Genomic DNA, 23,417 nt, shown 5'->3' on the forward strand with positions numbered 1-23,417 from the left:
AAAAAAGCCACTCATCCCAGAATAAAGGGCACCACAACAGCCTATAAGTTTTTCCTTTGAGACAGGTATTCCATCTCTCCAATTGACAATACCTATGTCAAGAAAGGGATTTTTCTATTAGTCTTGATGTGTCTACATGGGAGACTAAGTTGACTGAATGATGTATAAAGGCCAATCTAAATGTTAAGTGTAAACCAGAGATGACTCCCCAGTATAACTACAGTGGTTTAACCATACAGTCTACACTAAAAAAGCTGATAAAAATAACAAGATTACTCAGGGGTGTAAAAAGTCTGTGTTTTTGTTGACATAGGTACCCTCACTGGGTGTTTCTGTACATATGGGGGAGGGAATTCTTTTGGTGTAGGCTGCATCTATGCTGCAGGTAATGCCAATGTAGCTACATTAATATAGCTATGCTGGTATAACTTAGCCTCGAGAGCCTATGGTTGGGGTAATCTTTAAATTGTAAACTGAGTGTAAACCAATGCTATGATGTCTATGCCTACACTAAACCTGCAGCTGACTATAGAGATATGAACATCAATGCACATCAAAGTGTTGCACTGTAACTCCCCGTGTGAAAGCCAGTGGGCAATAATGTAGTTATGCTCATCCTCATGGAGTAGATACAGTGTAGCACTTCGGTGCTCACTGCTGTCTACAGCCCTGAGGCCACTTTCCCCTGGCCCCAGCCCTGGAGCCCCTGATACTGTGGCTGATATGATTAGGTGAAGCAAAATGCAGGACAATGTAGCACTTTAAAGACTAACAAAATGGTTTATTAGATGATGAGCTTTCGTGGGCCGGACCCACTTCCTCAGATCAAATAGTGGAAGAAAATAGTCACAACCATATATACCAAAGGATACAATTAAAAAATGAACACATATGAAAAGGACAAATCACATTTCAGAACAGGAGGGGGATACAGGGGGGGAAGGAAGGTAAGTGTCTGTGAATTGATGATATTAGAGGTGGGGAGAGTGGGATGTCTGTGAACTAATGGTATTAGAGGTGATAATTGGGGAAGCTATCTTGGTAATGGGTAAGATAGTTTGAGCATTTGTTCATTTCTTCCCGGAGAGTGTTGAATTTTAACATGAATGACAGTTCAGAGGATTCCCTTTCAAGTGCAGATGTAAAAGGTCTTTGTAGCAGAATGCAGGTGGTTAAGTCATTGAGAGAGTGTCCTTTCTGGTTGAAATGGCAAGAAACTGTTATTTCTTTGTGATCTTGTCTGATATCTGTTTTGTGGGCATTAATCCTTTGGCGAAGTGTCTGAGATGTTTGTCCAATGTACATAGCAGACTGACACTTTCGGCACATGATAGCATAAATTATATTTCTGGATGCGCAGGAATATGTGTTCTTGATTCTTGGTAAGAATCATCTTGAGGTTAGGTGGTTGTCTATAGGAGACTATGGGTCTGTCTCCCAGAGCCTCTTGGAGTATGGTATCCTGTTCCAGTATAGGCTGTAGTTTATTGATAATGTGTTGGACAGGTTTAAGTTGGGGGTTGTAGATGATGACAAGATTAATCTGATATGATTAGGGTCTGTCATGGTGTCACTTGAGTAGATATGCAGACAGAGCTGGCAACAGGGTTTGTTGCAGAGTTTGGTTCCGGATTCATTTCTAAATATATAGTAAAATATCTGTACCGTAAAAAAGATAAAAGAAAGAACATTTTTCAATTCACTTTATAAAGTACTGTAGTCCAATCTCTTTATCGTGAAAGTGCAATTTATAACTGTAATTTTTTAAACTGCGCTCAAAAATAAAACAACATAAAACTTGAGAGCATTTAAATGAGAAGCATTAGCATTATCTCCTCTAAACTTAAACAGATGTTTGACTTAGCAATTGGCTGAACAAGAAGTAGAACTGAAGGGACTTGTAAGCTCTAAGTTTTACATTGTTTTGGTTTTGATTGAAACCAATTATTTTAAAAGTAAAAATTCTACCTTTATAGGTGTACTTTGATGACGAAAAGATTGCACTACAGTACTTAGAGGAAAATTGAAAGGTATTATTTATCTTTTTAACGTGCAAAAATTTGCAATAAAAATAATATAAAGTGAACAATGTACACTCTGTATTTTGTGTTGTTAATGAAATCAAAATATTAGAAAATGTAGAAAAGCATCCAAATATTTATAATAAATTTAAACTGGTATTCCATTAATGTTTAACAGTATGATTAAAACTGTGATTAATCACAACTGTTTAATATCTTGCTATGGTGATTTTAAATCCTTTGATAGCCCTAATATTTAGATTCAAATAAAAATAGTTGTCTTTGTTTTTTTAAGAAATGCATAAAATATTCTATTAATACAAATTGGTTATTTATTTCCAGGCTATTTGACTTCATTATTAGTGCCAGAGCCATATATAGGACCTTTTACAAATGTGAGAAAGCAAGTTCATTGCCCCAAGGACCTTGCACAATCAATGGTTTCAGTCATAAGAACATAAGAATGACTATACTGGGTCAGACCAAAGGTCCACATATCCCAGAATCCTGTCTTCCAACAGTGACCAATGCCAGATACCCCAGGAGTGAACAGAACAGGGAATCATCAAATGACCCCTCCACTTGACATCCATTTCCAGCCTCTGACAAACACCATTTCTACCCATCTAGGCTAATAGCCACTGATGGACCTAACTTCCACGAATTTATCAGTTCTTTTTTGAACCCTTCTATCGTCCTGGTCTTCACAATATCCTCTGGCAAGGAGTTCCACAGGTTGTCAGTGTGTTGCATGAAGAAAAACTTCCTTTTGTTTGTTTTAAACCTGCTACTGATTAATCTCATTTGGTGACCCCTAGTTCCTGTTTTGGGAAGAAGTAAATAATGTTTCCTTATTCACTTCTTCCATATCATTTATATTATAGACCTCTATCATATCCCCCCTTTAATCTCCTCTTTTCTAAAATGAAAAGCCCCAGTCTTTTAAATCTTTCTTCATATGGGACTCATTCCAAACCATTTCTGAACCTTTTCCACTATCAATTTTTTTTTAAATGAGGCGACCGCTTCTGTACACAGTATTCAAGATATGGGCTTGCCATAGTTTTATACAGAGGCAATAAGCTATTCTGTTTTATTCTCTATCACTTTTTATTGATTCCTAAGATTTTGTTTGCTTTTTTGACTGCTTCTGCACATTGAGTGGATATGTTCAGAGAACTAGCCACAATGACTCCAAGGTCTCCCTCTGGAGTAGTTATAACTAAATTAGTCCCCATCATTTTGTATGTATAGCTCGGACTATTTTTCTAATGCACATTATTTTACATTTATCAACATTAAATTTCGTTTGCCACTGTGTTGCCCAAACACTTAGTTTAGTTCTGCAATCTGTTCCTCATAGGCACGTTCCTTCACTCCTGAAGAAGCTGTGGCATCGGCACTCAAGGGCAATGCAACGTCCCTTTAAAAACTGCAATACAGTAAAGCGATTTATTTCATTTTTATGTAGCACTCGCAGCTTTTAATAGCAAAAGCAACTTCTTGGCTGGAGTCCATTTCCTCCGCCCGGTCAGTGCCCAGGTCAAGGCTGGGGAAGGCCAGGTCCGCGTGCGAGGAGGAGGCACATCCCCAAGCCTCCCACTGAACGTGCCTGTTGTGACAACCATGGGACACGCGGTGCTCCGATCACGCCTCTGGGGCTGGCCGCCGCTGGAACCGTCCCCACGCCACCAATGGAGCCTTCGCGCCGGGCTCCAGGAAGCTCTGACACGTCTCCCTGAAACAGCGGGCAGCAAACCCCGCGGTGCCCCTGCCAGAGCGCGGCTGGAGGGGAGTCGGGCACTTCCTCCCCAGGCAGCGGTGTCGCCCCGGCCCTTCTCCAGCAGCAAAGGCCTCGACCTCCTCTGGGCGGGGAGGGCTCATGTGGCGCCAATGAGGAGACGTCAGAGGCGGGAGGGGGAGCTTGTGCCGTGCTCGCCGGCGGGGGGCGGGAGGCAGCAGCACGCCAGCCCCTCTCCCGCCTGAGCTGAATTTAAACTGCGTTACTACTCCTCGCGCAAAGCACTAATGTTGGTGAAACCCTCGCGCCGCTCCCCCACTCGCCCCCGCAGCCAATAGCAGCACCACTTCGTGAGTCGCCCGGCCAATCCGGACGCGCTTTACTGGAGGTCGGGCGAAGCCCTCGCCGAGCGCGCCGCGAGTGGGGTTCATCGCGCTGGGCAGGGGAGGCGATTTCCCATCCCCTCCCCCCTTTGTTGGTGTCTGTCCCGGGAGAGCGGCAGAGGCCGGCGATGCCCGAGTTCCTGGCGGACCCGTCGGTGCTGACCAAGGAGAAGCTGAAGAGCGAGCTGATCGCCAACAATGTGAGCCTGCCGGGCGGCGAGCAGCGCAAGGACGTGTACGTGCAGCTCTACCTGCAGCACCTCACCGCCCGCAACGCGCCCGCCGCGCCCGACTTCTCCAGCGACGAGGAGAGGGAGCCCACCCCGCTCGGTCCCAGGGGCAGAGGAGGAGGCGGCACCCCCGGCCGGGTAAGAGTCCGCCCCCCCCTGCCGCTCGGAGAGCTTAGCGCTGCCACACAAAGGGCTCTGGCGGCCCCTGCCTGCCGCCCGCGCTCCCGCCCCTTTACCCTTCCCGCGCATGTAGACCCGCCCCTGGGGAGCGGGCTGCTGGCGGCGTGCGCCGCTTCCCGCTCTCCGAGGTGCGGGGCGCGCCCTGGCGGCCGCGGCCTGTCTGCGGAGCTTGAACTAGGGTTAGGGGAGAGCGCGGTGCCTTCCTCGCAGCCCAGAGTTTTCGGCGCCTGCGGCCCCCGCGAGCCAAGAGCGGCTCTCAGTGGCCGGTATGAGCTTCTCGGTACAGACCTCTTCCCCGAGGGTCTCCAGCGTGCGGGGTGCGCTGCGGCGGCAGCCGGGGCTGTTCCCTGCCTGTGCTCAAGGAGAGGGGCAGTTTGCCGGAGGGATTTCCTTTCTTTACTTCAAGCTAGGGCGTACTTTGTCGTGTGAGGCTCAGGAGCTCGCTGAATGCCGACCGCTAGCGCTAGGATATCTGCGGGTGTAATGTTCGGCTTTGCTGGAAGACAGGTCTTGTTCCTGCTTCTGTACACTTTAGTAATGAAGTTGCTGGGCGGGAAGTTCTTTAGTGGATGCTTATTTATAGTATGCAAAATAAAATAATATGGTAACTGCAACGATTGTGTTTGTAGCATGTTAGGTTCTTACGTTGTAACTCGGATTGGAGAGAGGTGTTGCTGTTTGTGTGTAAAATATTTTATAAAGAAAGACCAAGTTTTAGACCAGCTTTCCCATGTCTGAAAGTCCAGAAACTTAAACTTCATTAAAGGAAGAGATCCCAGGCTTCTATCCACAGGATTGTCTTTGTGATCTAAACTTACTTACTCTCCCCTATAGAGTTGCCCACTTGCCTACAGTTACATGTGTTCCTGCTTCCAAGAAGCATAAATGCAGTATCTGACATGATTTAATGTGAGTTAACAAATAATCAGACAGTTGGCAGAAGACAAGGGAAATATCAAGAAGATAATTAAGCTCCAGTGTATGCCATCACTAAGGTTATGGTTTTTTCAGTAAGCTAGATGTGAAACTATTCTACTTGTTCAAGTTAGCCCCAAACAAGGTTTGTTTAGTCCAGTGAGCATCCATGTGTCTCTCTTGAGACTGGATAAGTCTATTGTATGTTTTAGAACAGTGATACTAGCACTTGCATATTTTATATAAAGTGACTAAGCCATATCTTGTGGCATTGATACTTAAGTGCTTAGTAACTGGTAAAGCATGCTAATCTTTCCTTGTGATGGAGTGAAGAGCTATTTAAGCAATAGCTGTGGGTGCTCTGCTAATCAGATGAAGTGCATTTGAATCTCCTGAATGCCTGCACAGCTTATAAGGAACACTGAAATAGTATCCTGCTGTTGCGGGTTCATCATGGTGATGACTGAAATACTACTTGTTTAGATATAAATCATTGTAATTTGAAATCCAAAATAAATTGTTGTAATTTAATAATATTGCTTAAAAATTAGCATCTTGGGTCCATTCAGCTTTACTAAAATTTGCAGAATATAGTCCCAATATCTGTTCAATAACTTGAGCTCTGTGTATCTGTGAGGGGCAGACTACATAGAAGCCTTCTCTGCTGTACTCCCATGTTCAAACTTCCCTACAAGTTTTCAGTTTTAGTTAACATAGTGAGTTCCTGGATCTGTACAAATGCTACTGATTCAGGAGTTGCTCTCAAGGGTTTAGATTTGTGTACGATGAGTCAGGTGTACCTAAAGGTGAAAGGCAACAAACTTAAATGTAGAAAAAAAGAGAACTGTTAAGTAATAGTGGCTGGTTTGAGCTACAGTTACTTTTTTTAATGTGCAAAGGAATTAAAATATCAAATTGTGAATATAGCTAATTTTTCAGTGATCTCATATACATGCCTTCCTCCACAACCCTTTTCCCTCATACTGTTGCTGCTTGTTTCAAATTAATCTTGGTGTTCATGGTAAGGACTTTTTTATTTCTGACAGGTATAGAAGCACCACCTACCTGTTAAGGTTCAGCATTACCCATTATACTACCCTTTTGTCATTTGCTTATAACTCTGCTGCACTTTTTCATGCTGGCTGGCTGCCTCAGGCTAAGAGGAGGTGGTCTTCTGTGTTCTCAGTGAGCCTCCCCTAATTTCTAGGCTCAGGTGGTTTGGTAGGAAAATTTGTGTGATTCTAATAAAACGAGGACCAGACACAGGCCTACTCAAGAGCTGGGAGTGGGAATAGGTTGCCTGAGACAACCTGGAAGATTTGAGAAAAGATTGGGACTGGGAAACCATTGGGATGGAGGTTAGAGTTCCGCAAAGAGCCAGGGTATTGGGTGGGAGAGACTGAGGAAAGAGACTGGGATAAGGGCTTGGTGAGTGGGTATAGAGTGCTTGACTGGGAGCTGGAGGAGAAGTGGAATGTGGCTAGTAGGAGGCTGTGACCACTCTAAGGGGAAAGGAGCACACCGGACAGGTGGTGCTCAGTGAATGAGAATCTGTGTGTTTGTTTTTCAATACTTGTTCAGTATATGGCCCCATGCCTTATGGCATACAGCTCAAACTCTGCTCCTGGAGACAGAATTATTAATTTTCTTATGGACTCATCAGTATAGTATGAGAGTTTCAAGATTAATCAACAAAAATTTTGGAGGGGTAGCTGAGTTAGTCTTTAAGGTGCTAGACTATTTGTTGTTTAAGTTTTTACTGTTACAGACTAACAAAACATGTAGACGGTATCATGAGCTTTCATGGGCGCAACCCACTTCCTCAGATGACTGGAGTATTAGAAGTCCAGATCCAAGAATAAATAAGGGAGGGGGGAGAAAATGGAGGGGGGGAAGACCGTGAGTAGATGGTTCAAATAGTTACAAGATTGTTATTTTCACAACACTGTGTGTGGGGGGGGGGGGGGGGGACGTTATTATCCCCATTCAACAGATAAAAATCTGAGGCACAAAGGTGGCATCCATTAAATTTGAGTGCTCAATATGTGAAGATTTGTTTTTTGTTTCTAGAGTAACTAGCGTTGCGTAGCACTTCACTTGCAACTGCAAGTGCTGAGCTCCTGGGCAAGTCAGACATCTGGAAAATGAACCTGTAACTAGTGACCATCTATGATAAGTTTTAATTACTTGCCTTTGAAGTGATTATATGAGCAGGCATGCACACAGGAGGCTGAATTAAGGGTGCGTGCGTAACCTTAATTCAGGCATTTCTTATTTTTCAGTGCTTGACTTTATATAATGGTCTCAATGTTTTTGTGTGGTAGTGTGTATAATCTTTGTACAGTACAGGCACTTAGGCTAATTAGAGCCTTTAGTAATGATGGTATACAAACAACAAGTAACGGCAAGGAAATGATTATCCCACATGCAAAGATAAACTAGAATAATCATTGCTACAAGGTTTGTGAGATCAAGAGCTTAGTCAGATTCAGTAAGGGATTAGATACTCATGTGTAAAACATCCTAGTTACTACATTCAACCAAAAAAAATACAGGAGGAGTACAAATTCACATGCTTCATAGATCAGCCCTTGGTGGTTGTCTCATCATACATTAGTATTTTCGTGTTCATAATTCCCAGTGTACATAGTTTTACTTTTGGCAGCATATATCGTGTTGACAAGACTTCTATTAAGAGAGCCCCATTCTGAGTAGCAAAGATGCCTGAGCCTTGTCACTACTGTTGTGAAGCTGCACCTGTTTAGGATTAAGGCTTTAGAAAATCCTAGTATAGATGCAGTGTAACTGTCCTCATTTAAGAAGAAACATCCTCTTATTATCAGGTAATTTCATAACTGTCCAAATGATTTCTGGTACCTTCCATTAAAGTCTGTGATACCAGTTGTTAAAGAGATTGGAGTAGTAATATTGGAACAATTGATCTGATCTAATACAATAGATCGTAAGTCTTGGCCATGGTAGTGCTTTTAATTGGTAGTGTGGCCACGACACAAGCACTGGGAGAAAGCTATTCCCCTCGTGGAGGCTGTTTATATATAGTGCTGGGAAGGCTAATAGTGCTGTGCATATGGCTCCCAACATTGTAGCCTGGTTCAAACTGACTCTCTATGGTGCTCTAACTTGCTGCGTTGGAGTGGGATTCACACCCGTAAGCCAGAAAGTTACAGTGCTTTGAAGTGTCAGTGTAGACATAGCCTCAGTGTTCGGTCTTTTCGCAGCAACAACGGTGGGAGGATAAGATGTCATGCAGACTTGAATTTTTCTATTTTTGCATTCTTTCACTGTCCCCACCCCAAAGTTTAGTGAGACCAGTTTATAAGGCTTTTGAAGGATCTGTCCCTGTTGACGTTGAAGAGAGGTTGCAAATCAGAAGCTGTACCTTGGTTATATTGTGGCTAGCTACGACAACAATCTTAGAAAAACTGTGTGGAACGATCATTATTTCAATAACTTGTTTAGACATTTATGGCCCAATTCTCCAACCTGTCAGATTCCAGATGACTTGACACAAATAGCTAATGAATATTTGGTTGGGGCATTGCCACAGAAGGTAGAAAATTCCATTTCTTATTTACGGAATATTGGTAAGAAGTGGACTTGCACTATATATTAGGGATGTGAGCGACTAATCGACTATCCAATAAGCTTAAAATCTGGCTTCCCCTCAGCATTTTCTACCCAGGGGTAGGGGAGGTAGAAGCACAGCAGGAAATGGTGTTGAGCATGAACTAAAGCAGTCTATGCTTGCACCGGTTCTTTTGCAATTCTGATTTTGAAATGTGCAAGAGCCCCAGGGAGCTCAGGTGCCCGCAGGGAGCTCACCAGGGCTCTTGCTACAGTTCATAGGTGGAGGTGCCCTTATCGACTAGTCATAGGAAATCTCATCAACTATTCAATTAGTTAATCTAAATTTAACATCCCTACTGTGTATACTTTCCTTTGATGCAAAGGATTTATTTTGCTATTATGTTATTGCAACACTGTATCTGATCGGTGGGCAGTAAGCAACATGCGGACTGGATATGGCTCACCAGAATTAGCACCTGGTGGCTCGCCAGATGCTTTATTTTAGATGAGTGTCTGTAGGTACAGCAACTTGCAGCTCCTGTTTGGGATGATTCACTGTTCCCAGCCAATGGGAGCCCATCCCATCCTCCTTCCTACAGCTCCCATTGTCCAGAAATAGCAAATCACAGCTAATGGTGTACCTGCAGGTGCTCAGGTAAATGAAGCAAATGACGGTCCTCCAGAGGTTAACCCCAGCGCACTGTCCAGCCTGTGGGCCGCTTATTGCCCTCCACTTCTGTTTATGCTTATACTGCACCAAAGGTCTCTTTGAATGTAAAAACCGCATCCTGTACCAAATGTAAATTTCATGTACCTATGCTTTTAAGAATTGATGGCTTACTTTGGCAAGTTTACCATGAAGGATCTGAGCAACACTGGGTAAGTCTTCTAGTAAAAATAGAAGAATTACAGATTGCTAGTAAATAGCTGTGTGTTTTTTTTTTTTTTTTTCCTCTGTCAAATAGTTCCTTGATGATCAATTTTTAGTGTTCTATAATATTTGGTGTCGTTTTGGAAAGGGTGCTGGAATCAATATGATCAGATATTGGATTGTATTTCTTGTAAATATAATCTGCTGAACATAGCTGCAGTTAGCGGTAAAATTCCTGTAGGTGTTGCAATGGAAGGCTGAGCCTAGCTGTTCAGTATGTGCAACTAAGCATGTAGCCAGTTCTGTGGATTGTTATTAAAAACTGTGTTCTTACAGTTAGTCCCTTAATACACGCTGATAATGTATAATGAACGTGAGGGTTGTACATCTCTCTAGAATAAGAAAGACTTGTTCTGACATGTGAACCAGAAATACTCCCCTTTAGCTGTGGTTTGTAGGCTATCATTTACTTGCATTGCAATTTAGCTTAGAGTAGGGACATTAAATTTCAATTAATCAGCTAATCGAATAGTCAATGGAACTTCCATCGATTAGCTGATAAGGGCTAGCTCTCCCAGCTGAGCGTCTGCCTTTTAAATGTAGTAAGAGCCGCCCACAGCCCTTAAAAAACAGAGGTACAGAAGGGAACCTGGAGCGAGTGAGGACTGCTTGAGTTACCGCTCATCCTCCGTTTCCCACTGCGCTGCCTCTGCCTTTTAAATGTAGCAAGAATCCTATGGTGGTGTTGCTACATTGCAAAGGCATAGCAGTCTGACTGGCATGAGTGGGGACTACTTCAGTCCTCGCTCATGCAATTTCCCGCTGTGCCTCTGCCTCCCCTGCTACACCCATGCCGGGAGGGGGGGGGGGGGAGGAATGGCTTGTAAGGGCTCTTTCTACAATTAAATTACAGAGCTGCAGCGGTCGTGAGCTGGAACTGCTCAGTCCTGGCTTGAGCTGGCTCCGGGAGCTACCCCGCTGCTGCCTCTCTGCAGAGGGGTCCTTATTAACTAATCTTGTAATTGATACAATTTGTACCAACTACATGATTAGCCAAATAACCGCTCTCTAACATCCTTAGTGCAAAAAGGTCTCTATAGCTTTGAATTTTGCTTCAGAACTGTCATCCAGAATCCCAGCTTTCCGCATGCACACACACAGAGCTTCTAGCATTTGACTAGAGCCCTGCAAACCCGTGGGTATCCACAGAGAGGCGATGCTTGGAGGGCTGCCAGCAGAGTGTCTACAGTATTTTGATTCATCACTTGCATACTATTTTTACGGTGCAAGTATATGTACTCAAATATAAAGTGAGCACTATATACTTTGTATTCATTATAATTAAAATTCACATATTTGAAAATGTAAAAATTCAAAAATATGTAATGTTTCAATTAGTATTCTCTTGTTAAACAAGATAATTCAACTGATTAAAAACTGCAATTAATTTTAATTACTTCGCAGTCCTATTGCTAAAATAGCTGAAAGGTGAACCAAGTTTGAACTTATGAAAGATTAGCTGAGAACATGAAACAGCCATATGATCAGTGTTCCCTCTAAGCTGCCATGCAGTTTACAGGGATCACTGCTTATGATAAGACCTTTTCATCTGGGTGAGGGGCAACTGGTTGTCTTGACTTTAAAGCCATTGAATTTGGCATCTTTTCAAAATGCTACAGAATTCTGCTGTCTGTGTGGAATTGGCTATTTTACTGCAGCCAGGCACCCAACTCTTTTTGTCTCCTTGACCTCCTTGATCTTGCTCTTCCTTCATAGAGGAAGCTGGAGTTAACTGGATTATGCTGAATGCTCTTTGTACTGTTTGGTGAAAGTGAGCAGCAAAGGTTTAGGGAATAAAAGCTGGTATCCAGTTTGCAGTTTAGAAGTAACCAGAAACGCAGCTGGATTGCATATATGAGAGGTCATAGGCACGGCTTGGAGAGTCAGATGTCTGGGGCTCATCTGCCTGATGCCTCTCTTAGATCATAGTAGCTAATACCTATGAAAATGGTTCAACTGAGAATACAGCAGAAATATTGCTGAACTAGTGTGTGTGTGTGTGTGTGTGTGTGTTTTTTAATAACAGGTGACTTATTTTTGTTAGGCTATAGTTATGTTTTTGTAAAGGCAGGAGATGTTTACATTGGAAATTTGTCCCATTCTGCTATGGAGGACATGAAGGATGACTGTTCAGGTGCTTTGTCTGTTAGAAACCAATCCTTAGCTGTTAGAAGACTGACCTTTCCTAGGGATGCAGTCCTGTGAGCTCTGTGTGTGGGAGTAGTAGGGAGAGGGAAGGGAGGCTTAATTTCTGTGTTACCTGATACATTTTGAATTATTTCCACTCCTTAGTAGGGATGTTAAAATACATTTATTTTTGTAAACATGTGTCTACTGAAAATTTCATTGATACAGAGGCAGCGGGGGGTGAGGCATGTAACCATGAGAATTAACTGATGACCCTAGGAGCCTACATGTTTGCATCCATTATACTTACTTGGCTGGAAGTGGGGGAGGAAGAAGATATTCACTCATCCCACCCAGAGTCTTCTAGTTCCCATGAAAGTAGGTAGGGTTCTCACTCCTCGAAGCTTCAGGTTTATCAAAAGGGTGAGAGATTGTTTCCTTTACTTAACCTGTTTTTCCTGCTCACACCTTTGATTGGTCCTTTCCATTGAATACATTTGCTGTTGCTTGAAAGCTTCCCAAGCTTTTCCAGGTTGAAATTGAATTTATTCTTATCAATGTAAGTGCTGCTTACAGGGATCTGTCTAAACAGCAGTGTAAACTAGCAAGTATAGGCATTACTCTTCCACTTTGCTACAGTTTCCACTCTTCTACACCTTGAAGAATCTCCAGGTAGCTGTGAAGACATTAGAACTGGCTGTATAGTAAGGATACTTCATGCATCAGATTCACCTCTGTGGAGGAAATGTTAAGTATGCAAGGAAAACATCTTAAATTTATTTTTTGAAATGAAAACTCTGAATTTGGATAAGCTGATAGTTGCTTGCAGAAGTTTCCTACTTGCCCGAGATGAATTGATGTCTGTCCAGAAACACAGTAAATCATGTTAGTTGCTTGTAACATTATAACATTTTCTTTGAATGTTAAATGTCTGTAATTGTTGTTCTTACTCCTAGCTGTACTCCTCTGGCATACAGAGGTATTTTGCAGTATCAATCTGGTCAGTGATGTGGGCAATGCCTTAACAACACTGCAATACAATACTAGCCTAAAAAAGATGATGACTAGAAATCCAACATGAGCTTTAACCTGCTGATTAGAGTTTGAATCTTTAATTCTTTCATTGGCTTGACCAGAAAGAATAAATAAGAAAAATTGAGCAAATGTGAAACTGGTTAAAATAAATGCTATGTTTAATGTGTAGTGACAGGCTATAAGTAAATGTGTGACGGTCTCCTTTTTTAATTAAGTTTTTTTTTTTTGGCTATTTCGGAACTAGTTATATTTGAATTGCTTCAGTATGGAAAACTAAAGCAGAGGTACATGTGATTTCAAGATTCCAATTCCTCTAACTGGATTATGTTTATACTAATCTAGTCCCTTTGAGATTCAGGAATTAAGGGATTACAAGCAAAGACTGAAAAACTGTGATCGTTTCTACTAAAGATACCTTTCCATCCGTGTTGTGGGCTTGATCAGGCTCAAACTGGACATGAAGAAGCCTCAGTTTTTTTGCATGAATGAATTTCTGGGCTAAGAGTTAAAGTCTCCTCTCCAAAGCCTAAGAAGATACATATTATTTGGTGGAAAACCCATAGCAATTGTTAACCATCCAGTTTTGGTTAAGATGCTGGCACTGTCAGACCCTGGCATAATGCCCCCATTTAATTTTATTTAAAGTATTGTAATCCCTGGAATAAGAGCAGATTTTGATATCTTCCAATCTGCAGGGCTTTACTCCCAACAGACACTATGGCCAATGGAAAGTAGTGTGTTTCCGTTACTCATGGGAGCCAGTTCACTATGCCAGCAACTCCTCCCAGCAGTGTAGCTGTAGTGTCCTCATCCCCACCACCAGCAGAGCTGTACAACTCCAGACAGGAGATGCTACAGCTAGGGGCAGTACAGCTGCACTTCCAGTGTGGGGTGCTGGTTCCTGGGAACAGGACCATGGATCACCAAAGCTTCCCACCCACTCACCAGAATCCACATGCTCTCAGCCATGCTGTGTATCTGCTGAGCTGCTACTCCACCCTCCCCCTGTTGCTGCAGTGGAAGAGAACTACTGACCGGGATCCAGAGACAAAATAAAGTGAGCCTAGTAAGAAGCCTCTGAGCACACCCCAACCCTCCATTTCTACCAGCAATATAAGCCCATTGCAGCAAATGCACCAAGGACTAGGGATGTTAAATATTGGTTTATTGAATAGTCAAGTAACCTTATGAATTCTTATCGGTTAGTCGACTATTCTGTAGTCCGCAGGGGCAGAGCCAGCAGCCAGTGCGCTCTGGCCTCACTCCCAAGGAGCCCCCATGCCACTTCGTGCTGCTTCCTCTGTATCAGAAGCAGTAGCGCAGGGTGCCAGACAGGAGCTGGTCTGAGAGGGGAGCCAATTTTAAAACCAGCTCCGCTCGTGAACTGTCTTCCTGTTGCCCTGTGCTGCTGCCTCTGATAGAGGCAGTAGTACCTGTCTGCGGTGTGTCTGAGCTCCTGGACCCAGCATGAGGACTGAGCTGGGCTGCCTACCTGTCTGGCTCCTAATACCCCTGCTGTGGTTCTGCATTTAAAGTGTAGGTCCTTGACCTGTTGCAAGCCAGGACTGAGCCAGGCTGCTGGCCATCCTGCTTTAAAAAAAAATATTGGCAAGGGGAGGGAAATGTATGTAGTCTATAGCATTAACCAAAACAAACATTTTGCTCATCGGTTAATCGACCACTAATACATCCCTATCAGGGGACTCATGGCAAAGAAATTGTCTTTGAGCAGTAGATCTATTTGCCTCTCACTGGTTTGCAACCAAAGAAACTGATAGCTCGTAAAGACGACCAGAAAGTGTGGTGTTTTTTTTTTTTTTTTTTTTTTAATGCTTTTTCCCCACTTCTTTTCTCCTCACCAGAATGCTTCAGGAGAGAAGTAGCACTGGTAATTGTTGTCCCCAGTCTGGCCAAGGAGGCTTGGTTCTCTGTTCTCTATTACAAGATGTCGACACCTACCATGTGCTTTCCATTAAGGAGAGAGAGAATTTTACAGGGACTACTAATGAATCAGAATGCAGACAGTTTGAGCCTAGCTGACTGGGTCTTGTACCTTGAACCTCCGAGGCACAAGATTATTCAGTGGGCCAATATCTACACATTTACTCTCCAGAAATACACTAATTCAGCATATTTTATAGATCCATTTGAGCTTTAAACCGCTGATGTTAGCACACTCATCTGCATCAATATCACATCTGATTTCTTCAAAATGGACTTAGATTAGGCATAGCAGGTCAGGTTACTGTTCTCTCTAGCATCCTTAGTGCAATAAACAAGAAGTGACTTTCCTTTTCTACAGGTGACAAACATCTTCTGCATCTTCCGGCTATGCATAAAGTTCTTTATCAAATCTTACCTGGTGATCTCATTACTGTTACATAAGAACATAAGAACGGCCGTACTGGGTCAGACCAAAGGTCCATGTAGCCCAGTAGCCTGTCTGCCGACAGTGGCCAGTATCAGGTGCCTCAGAGAGGGTGGACTGAAGACAATGATCAAGCGATTTGTCTCCTGCCATCCTTCTCCAGCCTCTGACAAACAGAGGCCAGGAACACCATTTCTATCCCCTCGCTAATAGCCTTTTATGGCCCTAATCTCCATGAAATTATCTAGCTTCTCTTTAAACTTTGTATAGTCCTAGCCTTCACAGCCACCTCTGGCAAGGAGTTCCACAGGTTGACTACACGCTGTGTGAAGAAGAACTTTCTTGTATTAGTTTTAAACCTGCTACCCGTTAACTTCATTTGGTGTCCTCTAGTTCTTCTATTATGGGAACTAATACATAACTTTTCTTTATTCGCCCTCTCCACACCACTCAAGATTTTATATACCTCTATCATATCCCCTCTGTCTCCTCTTTTCTAAACTGAAAAGTCCCAGTTGTTTTAACCTCTCTTCATATGGGACCCGTTCCAAACCCCTAATCATCTTAGTTGCCCTTTTCTGAACTCTTTCCAAAGCCAAAATATCTTTTTTGAGGTGAGGAGACCATATCTGTACACAGTATTCAAGGTGTGGGTGTTACCATAGTTTTATACAGGGGCAGTAAGATATTCTAGGTCTTATTTTCTATCCCTTTCTTGCAAGAGTCCTGCAAGGTGAGGGTGGACAGGCATGAAGATATGCCACTAGAAACTAAATATACACACATACCACTGATAGGGTGTGATGGCAAGGTATTCTTCAGATTGGTGACCTAGTAGGTTTACTCTTCAGGCAAGTAGGTGTTGGGGAAGTTTTCAAACCGGATCTATCCAGTTGTAGGAAAGATAAAACTTGTGGTGGCCTGTAGTCTGTCAGCATAGAGGGTTTTTTAAAAAAAGTAAAAGATGCTCTATCAGAAGCTCTTAAAATATTTCACAATGTTCAAGTCCTAAACGTGGACTAGTTATCCAAGTTTTTTAGAAGTGAAAAAAGTGTTTTATCTGGTATTGATTAAAGTAACACAACTAACTAAAAATAAATGAATAGCAAAACTGCCCCCATGCCCACCATACTATTGCTTCCTACAGCCCACATGTATTCTCTCTACTCCTTCAATAAGGAGAAACACTTTGTGGTTTTTGTAATGCATAGAAAAATGGTGTAACTTTTTTTTCTTTACAGAAAGCCACGAAGAAAACAGACAAACCCAGGCTGGAGGAGAAAGATGACTTAGATGTAACAGAGCTCAGTAACGAAGACCTTCAAGAGCAGCTTGTAAAACATGGCGTGACCCCTGGTCCTATAGTAGGTGGGTAAAAGCTGTTAATACTGACTTATGATGTATAATTGCATACAAATATTGCTTCACATAAGTATGGTCTGTGCTCACACTGTAAAGGGCTCTTTAGTTACAATAACCTTGGATGAATCCTTTAGATAGTCCAGCTATGAAACACAGGATAATAGACTGCAGTTTTGTCTTATATTTATAATGGCATCTAGTGGAAGTGGGCATCCAGGTCAAACATCAGTATTTAGTATTAAGTGGGAAAGCGCTGTAGACTAGTTAAAAAGACCCTAATGTCTGAATCAATACAAGCCATAATCAAAATCCCTTTTCATTCAATAGTTCTAAAGTTTCTCTTAGCAAGAAAAAACATGAGAACTAATTTAACAGGGATAAATAGTTTCATGGCAGACTCGCTACATTCCTTGAAGCATATACTATAGTAGATGTCTACTTGCAGAAAGTTGGATACCATGTTAGACCAGCAGTTCTTAAACTGTGGGTCAAGACCCCATTTAATGGGGTTGCCAGGGCTGGCTGAGACTTGCTGAAGCTCAAGCCCCACAGCCCTGGGCAGCAGGACTCAGGTTCCAGCCTCCTGAAGCTCTTGGGCTTTGATCACTTCCCTGTCCTGGGCAGTAGGACTCAGGTTTCACTCTCCCTCCTATCAGGACAGTAGGATTTGGATGGACTTATGCTTTGTTCCCCCCCCCCATCCCTCCCCCGGGTCTTTATAGTGTGTTTTTGTTGTTGTCAGATGTGAGTCACAGTGCAATGTAGTTTGAAAACCTTGCATGACTTCTGGATATAGCCCAGAAGGGATATTTTAAGAAATTGAAGTTTACATCTGCATTTGAGGGTTTTAATCAAACAACTCAAAAGAAAGTAAGAAGGAAGTAATACTTTTTTAGCAGAGACAGCAGTGGCGGGGGATGGGAGGGCAGGTAGGAGCCAGTGCTGGGGGAGAGCTGGCTAAAAAGCCAGCTCCCCATGTGTATTGACTCTTTCATCGACTAGTCGATAAGTGCAAGGGCCGCAGCGGGAATTGGAGTGGGCAGGACCCTCAGGCAGTCCTCTGTCCTGCTGCGATGTGATGGAAGCTGCTGCTGCTGGGTGCCATCCCTCACACAGCAGTAGCACACAGTGCAAGTCTGTGTCCGTCCTCCATCCACCCCCTCGCAAGACCCTCACCCTGCCCCTTATCCCCAGTCCTTGTTCTGGCACTGCCTACTCTTACCTGCAAGACTCTGCTCCTCCCCCCTTCACTCATCTGTGCTCCGTTCATGACTTGCTGTGCAGATGCAAGTAAAATCCAGATTGTGGATCGGATAATAAGTTGAGCCTGGCGAATTAGATGCAGATCCATATTTTTGTATCTGCACAGAGCTGTATAATCCTTGTGCCTTTCTAGTTGGAGAAGAGATTCTTAGCTTAGCATTGCTACATCTTCCCGTTAATCCACCAACATATAAACAATGAAACTAACTTGTTATTTGCATGACTGACTGAGGGCAAGGACAACTATGGCTCAAGTAAAGACCCAGCTTGTTCTCTTCATATTATAGCATGTCACATAGAATCCAAGTTTAGAGAAAACAGGTGAATGGAATGCTCTAACTTTAAAAATAAACAGGTACATCCTGTGTTGAGTAGCTTTTACTTTGTAAACCTGTTTGACTAAACATACAGAGGCAAATCCTAACAATACTCTCACCCCACTTGGGTCTGTAGACTAGGAAGGTTCAACATTAGACTATACACCTTTACTTGACTCCATCTTAATTCTTCGAATATATTTTCTGCCTTGTTACAGCTACTACAAGAAAGCTCTATGAGAAGAAATTGCAGAAACTGAAGGAACAAGTCCCAGAGTTGGGCTCTTCAACACCTTTATCGGTAGTTTCTTCATCAGCTGAGAACACCAAACAGAATGGAAATAATGATTCTGATCAGTACAGTGACAATGAAGAAGGTAAAACTAAAGTGGAAACTTAACTCAAAATAAGCATAAATAATGTAAGTTAGAATGAGTAGTTTGTAACTGTACCTTCATGAGGGAACTTATGAGGAAGATCAAACATAGCATTCTTTCATACTAATGATGTGTTGGGCTAAGTTCACCCTAAGCTGTGCTCCCAGACCTGTTGTGAGCTGGTACTGAGCCGGGCTGCCTGCCCACCTGGCTCCTTGTATATTTTAAATGCAGAGCTGCATCGGGGTGGGTCCTGGACCTGGTGCAAGCCATGCTGCTGGTCAGCCTGCTTAAAAAATATAGTGGCAAGGAGGCGAGCAAATGTGTGTAGTCTATAGCATTAACCTATAAGCTTTTGCTTATCAGTTAACCAACTACCACCGCTCCCCGAGTTGCGAACGGTCGAGTTACGACCGTTCGCGCTTACGACCAAAGCTCCCATGGAGCGGTTGTAGAGGCAGTCCCTGAGTTACGAACGCGACCCGCGCTTACGAACAGCGTAGTCGCATGTAACTCAGTGGGGTCCGAGTTAGGAACGGATTGAGTTACGGCCAAGTGTTTGGTCCGTAACTCGTTCGTAACTCGGAGAGAGGCTGTACGCTATTACATCCTGAACCCAGAATTCCCTCTTTCACCTCAAATCCCTTATCTTGAGCACCACCCTAGATCCTGCACCCTCAGCCAAAGCCCTTGCACCTAGCCCTAAACTGAGCCCTACCATGCTCAGAACCCCTTAGCTCCACTCCCACCACATGTAATTTTGTTATGTGCACCAATGTGAAGGGGATGTGTTACATATTACCTCCACATTGGTGCACTTAAATTCATTCCACTCTGGTGGAAAAAAATTGGAGCACTAATGAAGGGGACATCTAACTTTTCTCAAAATTGGGATTGACTCTGAACCTGAACATGCCAATATTGACCACTGCATCAGGACTTAGTGAAAGCTTGGTGAATGGAGCAGGTAGGAGTTTGGACATGTTTGGGCTGACTAAAGCTTAGGGAGCAAAGTTTCTGGTTCTTTTCTCCTTGGGAAGCTATCAAGCCTAGCAAAAGAGTAGCCCAGAACTGCTCCTTTAAGAGTATTAGCTGTGAACACAGTATCTCAGACACTACCGCTTCATGAAGGAGGAGAACCAGAAAGTAGAACAGCTGGCACTGTTGTTTCTGTGGATAAGCTGAGGTAGGAATCCAAGCAAGCCAGATACCACTTCTGTTTCCACTCCAGGGATAGGAATGGATGACGGGAGTGAGCCTGCAAGTTCATGGGGAAAGGAAGAGGAAAGAATTGCCAGGGAAAGTGCACAAACCTTAACACTGAGGAGAACTAGACACTGGCAGACATTACCAAGAGAGTTAGTAGACACTCCCAAGTGGCAGAGAATTAAAAAAAAAAAACCCACTTTAAAAAAATCTCTAGTTCAACCACAAGTTATTAGGATCAGTGTTTGAATTATTCAAATGCAGGAGGTCAAACGATCAGAATGGTTTTGTCTGGTCTTGCAATCTGTGGGGGAAAAAAACAGCTGGAAACAATAGTGGAGGTGGTAGGAAAAATGCAATGTAGAGAGAGGGTGGTTTTTGTTTTTAGTCTCTCTTCCTCCCTCCCCCCAGCTCTTTCTCCTCCCCTTTCTCTGGCCTGGTAAATACATGTTTTTTCTTAGTGTTTATAGGTGGGAAGATCCCACAAGTTAGACAGGTAGTAATTTTGATAGATAAAATTGCCCAGAATGAAGGGATTGCAGTTCTGTTAATAGAACAATAGCTTCCAGGCTATTAATACTTTTCCGTTCTAGCTCTCAAAGCAATTTACAAAGAAAGGTAATTCTAAATGATTCCCATCTTCATCATCATTATTTGTCCTTTGGGCTCCTAATAGAGCATAGGGCCTCCACAGTCATTCTCCATCTCTTGTGATCCTTAGTGATAGTCCTGATTTGTCCCCACATTAAGCTAGTTGCTTTTACTTTGTCCAGGAAGCTTCGTTGCCATGTTTGTTTGGGATGTTCCCTTTTCTTCTTCCCCTTTGGATTCCATTCTAATGCTTGTCTCATAATACATTCCTCATAGTCCTTACGCAGGATGTGGCTTGCCCATCGCCATTTTTTCCTCTTAATGTGCACCTCCATTGGTTTCTGATTTGTTTTGGTCCACACCTTTTCATTTGGCATTCTATCATATCACTTTAGCTGGAGAATGTGTCTAAAGCATTTATTGACAAATGTCTGAATTCTCTTAGTGTTGTTTTGGACAATGTGCCACACTTGTGAGCTATACAGCAGCACTGATTTTACGTTAGAAGTGAAAATGCGTAGTTTGGTTCTTATTGAAATGGCTCTTGTGCCCCAGACTGGGGTAAGGCAGTAGTAGTATGGCAAACGCTTGTTGCAACCTTCTGTATTCTCGCACTGATGTCCTCTTCAGTTCCCCTATTCTTGCTGATAACAGTCTCCAGGTATACAAACTGGTCAGCCTCTTGCACTGCTTTTCCTTCAATTGTAATTTCACCTTCCTGTCTGTTAATGCACATCAACTTGGTGTTCTCTGACTAATCTTGAGGCCCACTCACTCCGCTGTTTCCTGTAGGGCTTCCAGATTCTCATCTTCTACTCTGAGGGAAAAAGTCACACAACCAGTCAGCTGCAAAGCCAGGAATAGAATGTATATATTAGAACTCCTCCTAGACAAGACATACTTCACCTCCCAATCACCCACTTTTGTATCTAGCCTTGGACAGACACACCGATGGAAATAATTTTTTTGATTTCTTTTGGCTCCTAATCCTTTAAAGTTGAATCCTTAAATACTGCATACAAATGTGGTCACCTCATCTCAAAGATATATTGGCATTGGAAAAGGTTCAGAAAAAGGAAACACATGATTAGGTGTTTGGAAGGGGTCCTATATGAAAAGAGATTAAAAAGACTTGGACTTTTCATCTTAGAAAAGAGGAGACTAAGTGGGGGGATATGATAGAGATCTACAAAATCATGAGTGGTGTGGAAAAAGTGAGTAAGGAAAAGTTATTTACTTATTCCCACATTATAAGAACTAAGGGTCACCAAGTGAAATGAATAGGCAGCAGGTTTAAAATAAAGTTTTTCTACCAGAGAATGTGGTGAAGGCTAGGACTTTTGCACGGTTCAAAAAAGAGCCAGATAGATTCATGTAGGTTAGCTTAATCCATGGCTATTAGCCAATGGTGTCCCTAGCCTCTGTTTCTCTGGGAGGGACCACGTGAGGATTACTTGCTGTGTTTCCTCCCTCTAGGGCACCTGGTATTGGCCACTGTCAGCAGACAGGATACTGGGCTGGATGGACCATTGGTCTGACCCAGTATGGCCATTCTTACTTTCCTGAAGTTTTGCCAGAATAGTCCAGACCCACTAAAATCTTCTGTGGCTCTCTTGCCGTTTTTCTGACATTTTGATCCAATGAATTGTCCTAATTTTTAGACACTGGCTTCTCATGAAATTTCATTGTAATAGATACCAGATTTCATGACTGTGAATTTGGTAGGACCCTACTCACTTACGTTTATCAGCCACATTTAACATATGCCTTCAGTCTTCTCCTCTACCTACCTCTGCTAAATGCATACATCAATACAGTTGATCATCAGTCATCCATCAAGTGACCACTCTTTGGTAAGAAAGGGGAGTAGGGACAAAGATCTGCATTTTCACAAACAAAACTGCATGCAGTCTCCCTGCTCCACTAGATCTCTGTGTCTTGATTCTCAGTTGGAAATACTTTTCAAAGAGGGACTGAGGTGGATTAACTATGCCAATGGGAGAGCTCTGTAGTTGGTTTAGTATCTTCATTAAATGTTGTAAGAGTTGGTTAAAATGTGTTTAAGTAATCGTGTAACTGCTGAAAACTTCCTCTGCCCTACTATCTCTGGTTCCCCACACAAAGGGGCTCCTTTACCTCCCCTCTCACCTCTCTCCCTCCCACCCCCATGCCTCTTATAAAGGCAGCAGTGGGGGGGGGGGGAGGGGAAGAAGCATGTAGTCAATACTCCAGTCGACTACTCGCTAACATCCCTACGTTGCAGTGCAAGAGTGACTGTCTGATTACAGCATGTTATGTCACAAGGCAAATAACTCCAACATTCTCTCAGTCAAAATGATTGTTTTTCATAAGTGTATTTGGTTTTATGTTATGGTCTTGACTGTTAAGACTAACATTTTTGTGACATTTTACATAGGATGTTAGTAGGCTCCTCTGTTTGGCAACTCAAAGGGCCAAAATCAAAGAGTAATGGTGACTGATTTAATTTTCAGATCCCAAGGTAGAATTCAGACTTGAGAAGAGAGAACCACTGAAAGCCAAGACCAAGACTCCAGTAACACTCAAACAAAGAAGAGTTGTTGAACATAATCAGGTATCGTTATTTTAATTGTTTTCTTATCAACTTGTGAGTGTGCTGGCTGTAGCTAAATTTCTTTCATATTGATTTAATATTAACATACAATTAAACAGTTTAACCCACTTAAAATATTATCACGAATTTTCCAGGAATCATGCTGTAATTTAATACAACCCAAGTCTTAGCTAACCCTGGAGTTATTTA

At 42.8% G+C, this 23,417-nt stretch overlaps 1 protein-coding gene across 7 annotated transcripts in view; it reads left to right on the forward strand.

Moving 5' to 3' along the window:
• Positions 1-3,877: 3,877 nt before the first annotated feature.
• TMPO (thymopoietin) overlaps positions 3,878-23,417 on the forward strand; it is a 36,513-nt gene continuing 16,973 nt past the window's right edge. For 2 of the 7 annotated variants that reach the window (XM_075933887.1, XM_075933889.1), the window contains exons 1-4: positions 3,883-4,513; positions 16,761-16,887; positions 18,680-18,838; positions 23,128-23,228. In XM_075933887.1, coding sequence (XP_075790002.1) covers positions 4,274-4,513; positions 16,761-16,887; positions 18,680-18,838; positions 23,128-23,228 — 627 coding nt within the window. In that variant the 5' untranslated portion in view covers positions 3,883-4,273. Of the gene's footprint in view, positions 4,514-16,760; positions 16,888-18,679; positions 18,839-23,127; positions 23,229-23,417 lie in introns of all 7 variants that reach the window. The other 5 variants (XM_075933888.1, XM_075933892.1, XM_075933874.1 and 2 more) reach the window with 5 other exon arrangements.

This window comes from Pelodiscus sinensis, chromosome 1, assembly GCF_049634645.1.
Source record: "Pelodiscus sinensis isolate JC-2024 chromosome 1, ASM4963464v1, whole genome shotgun sequence".
NCBI lineage: Eukaryota > Metazoa > Chordata > Testudines > Trionychidae > Pelodiscus > Pelodiscus sinensis.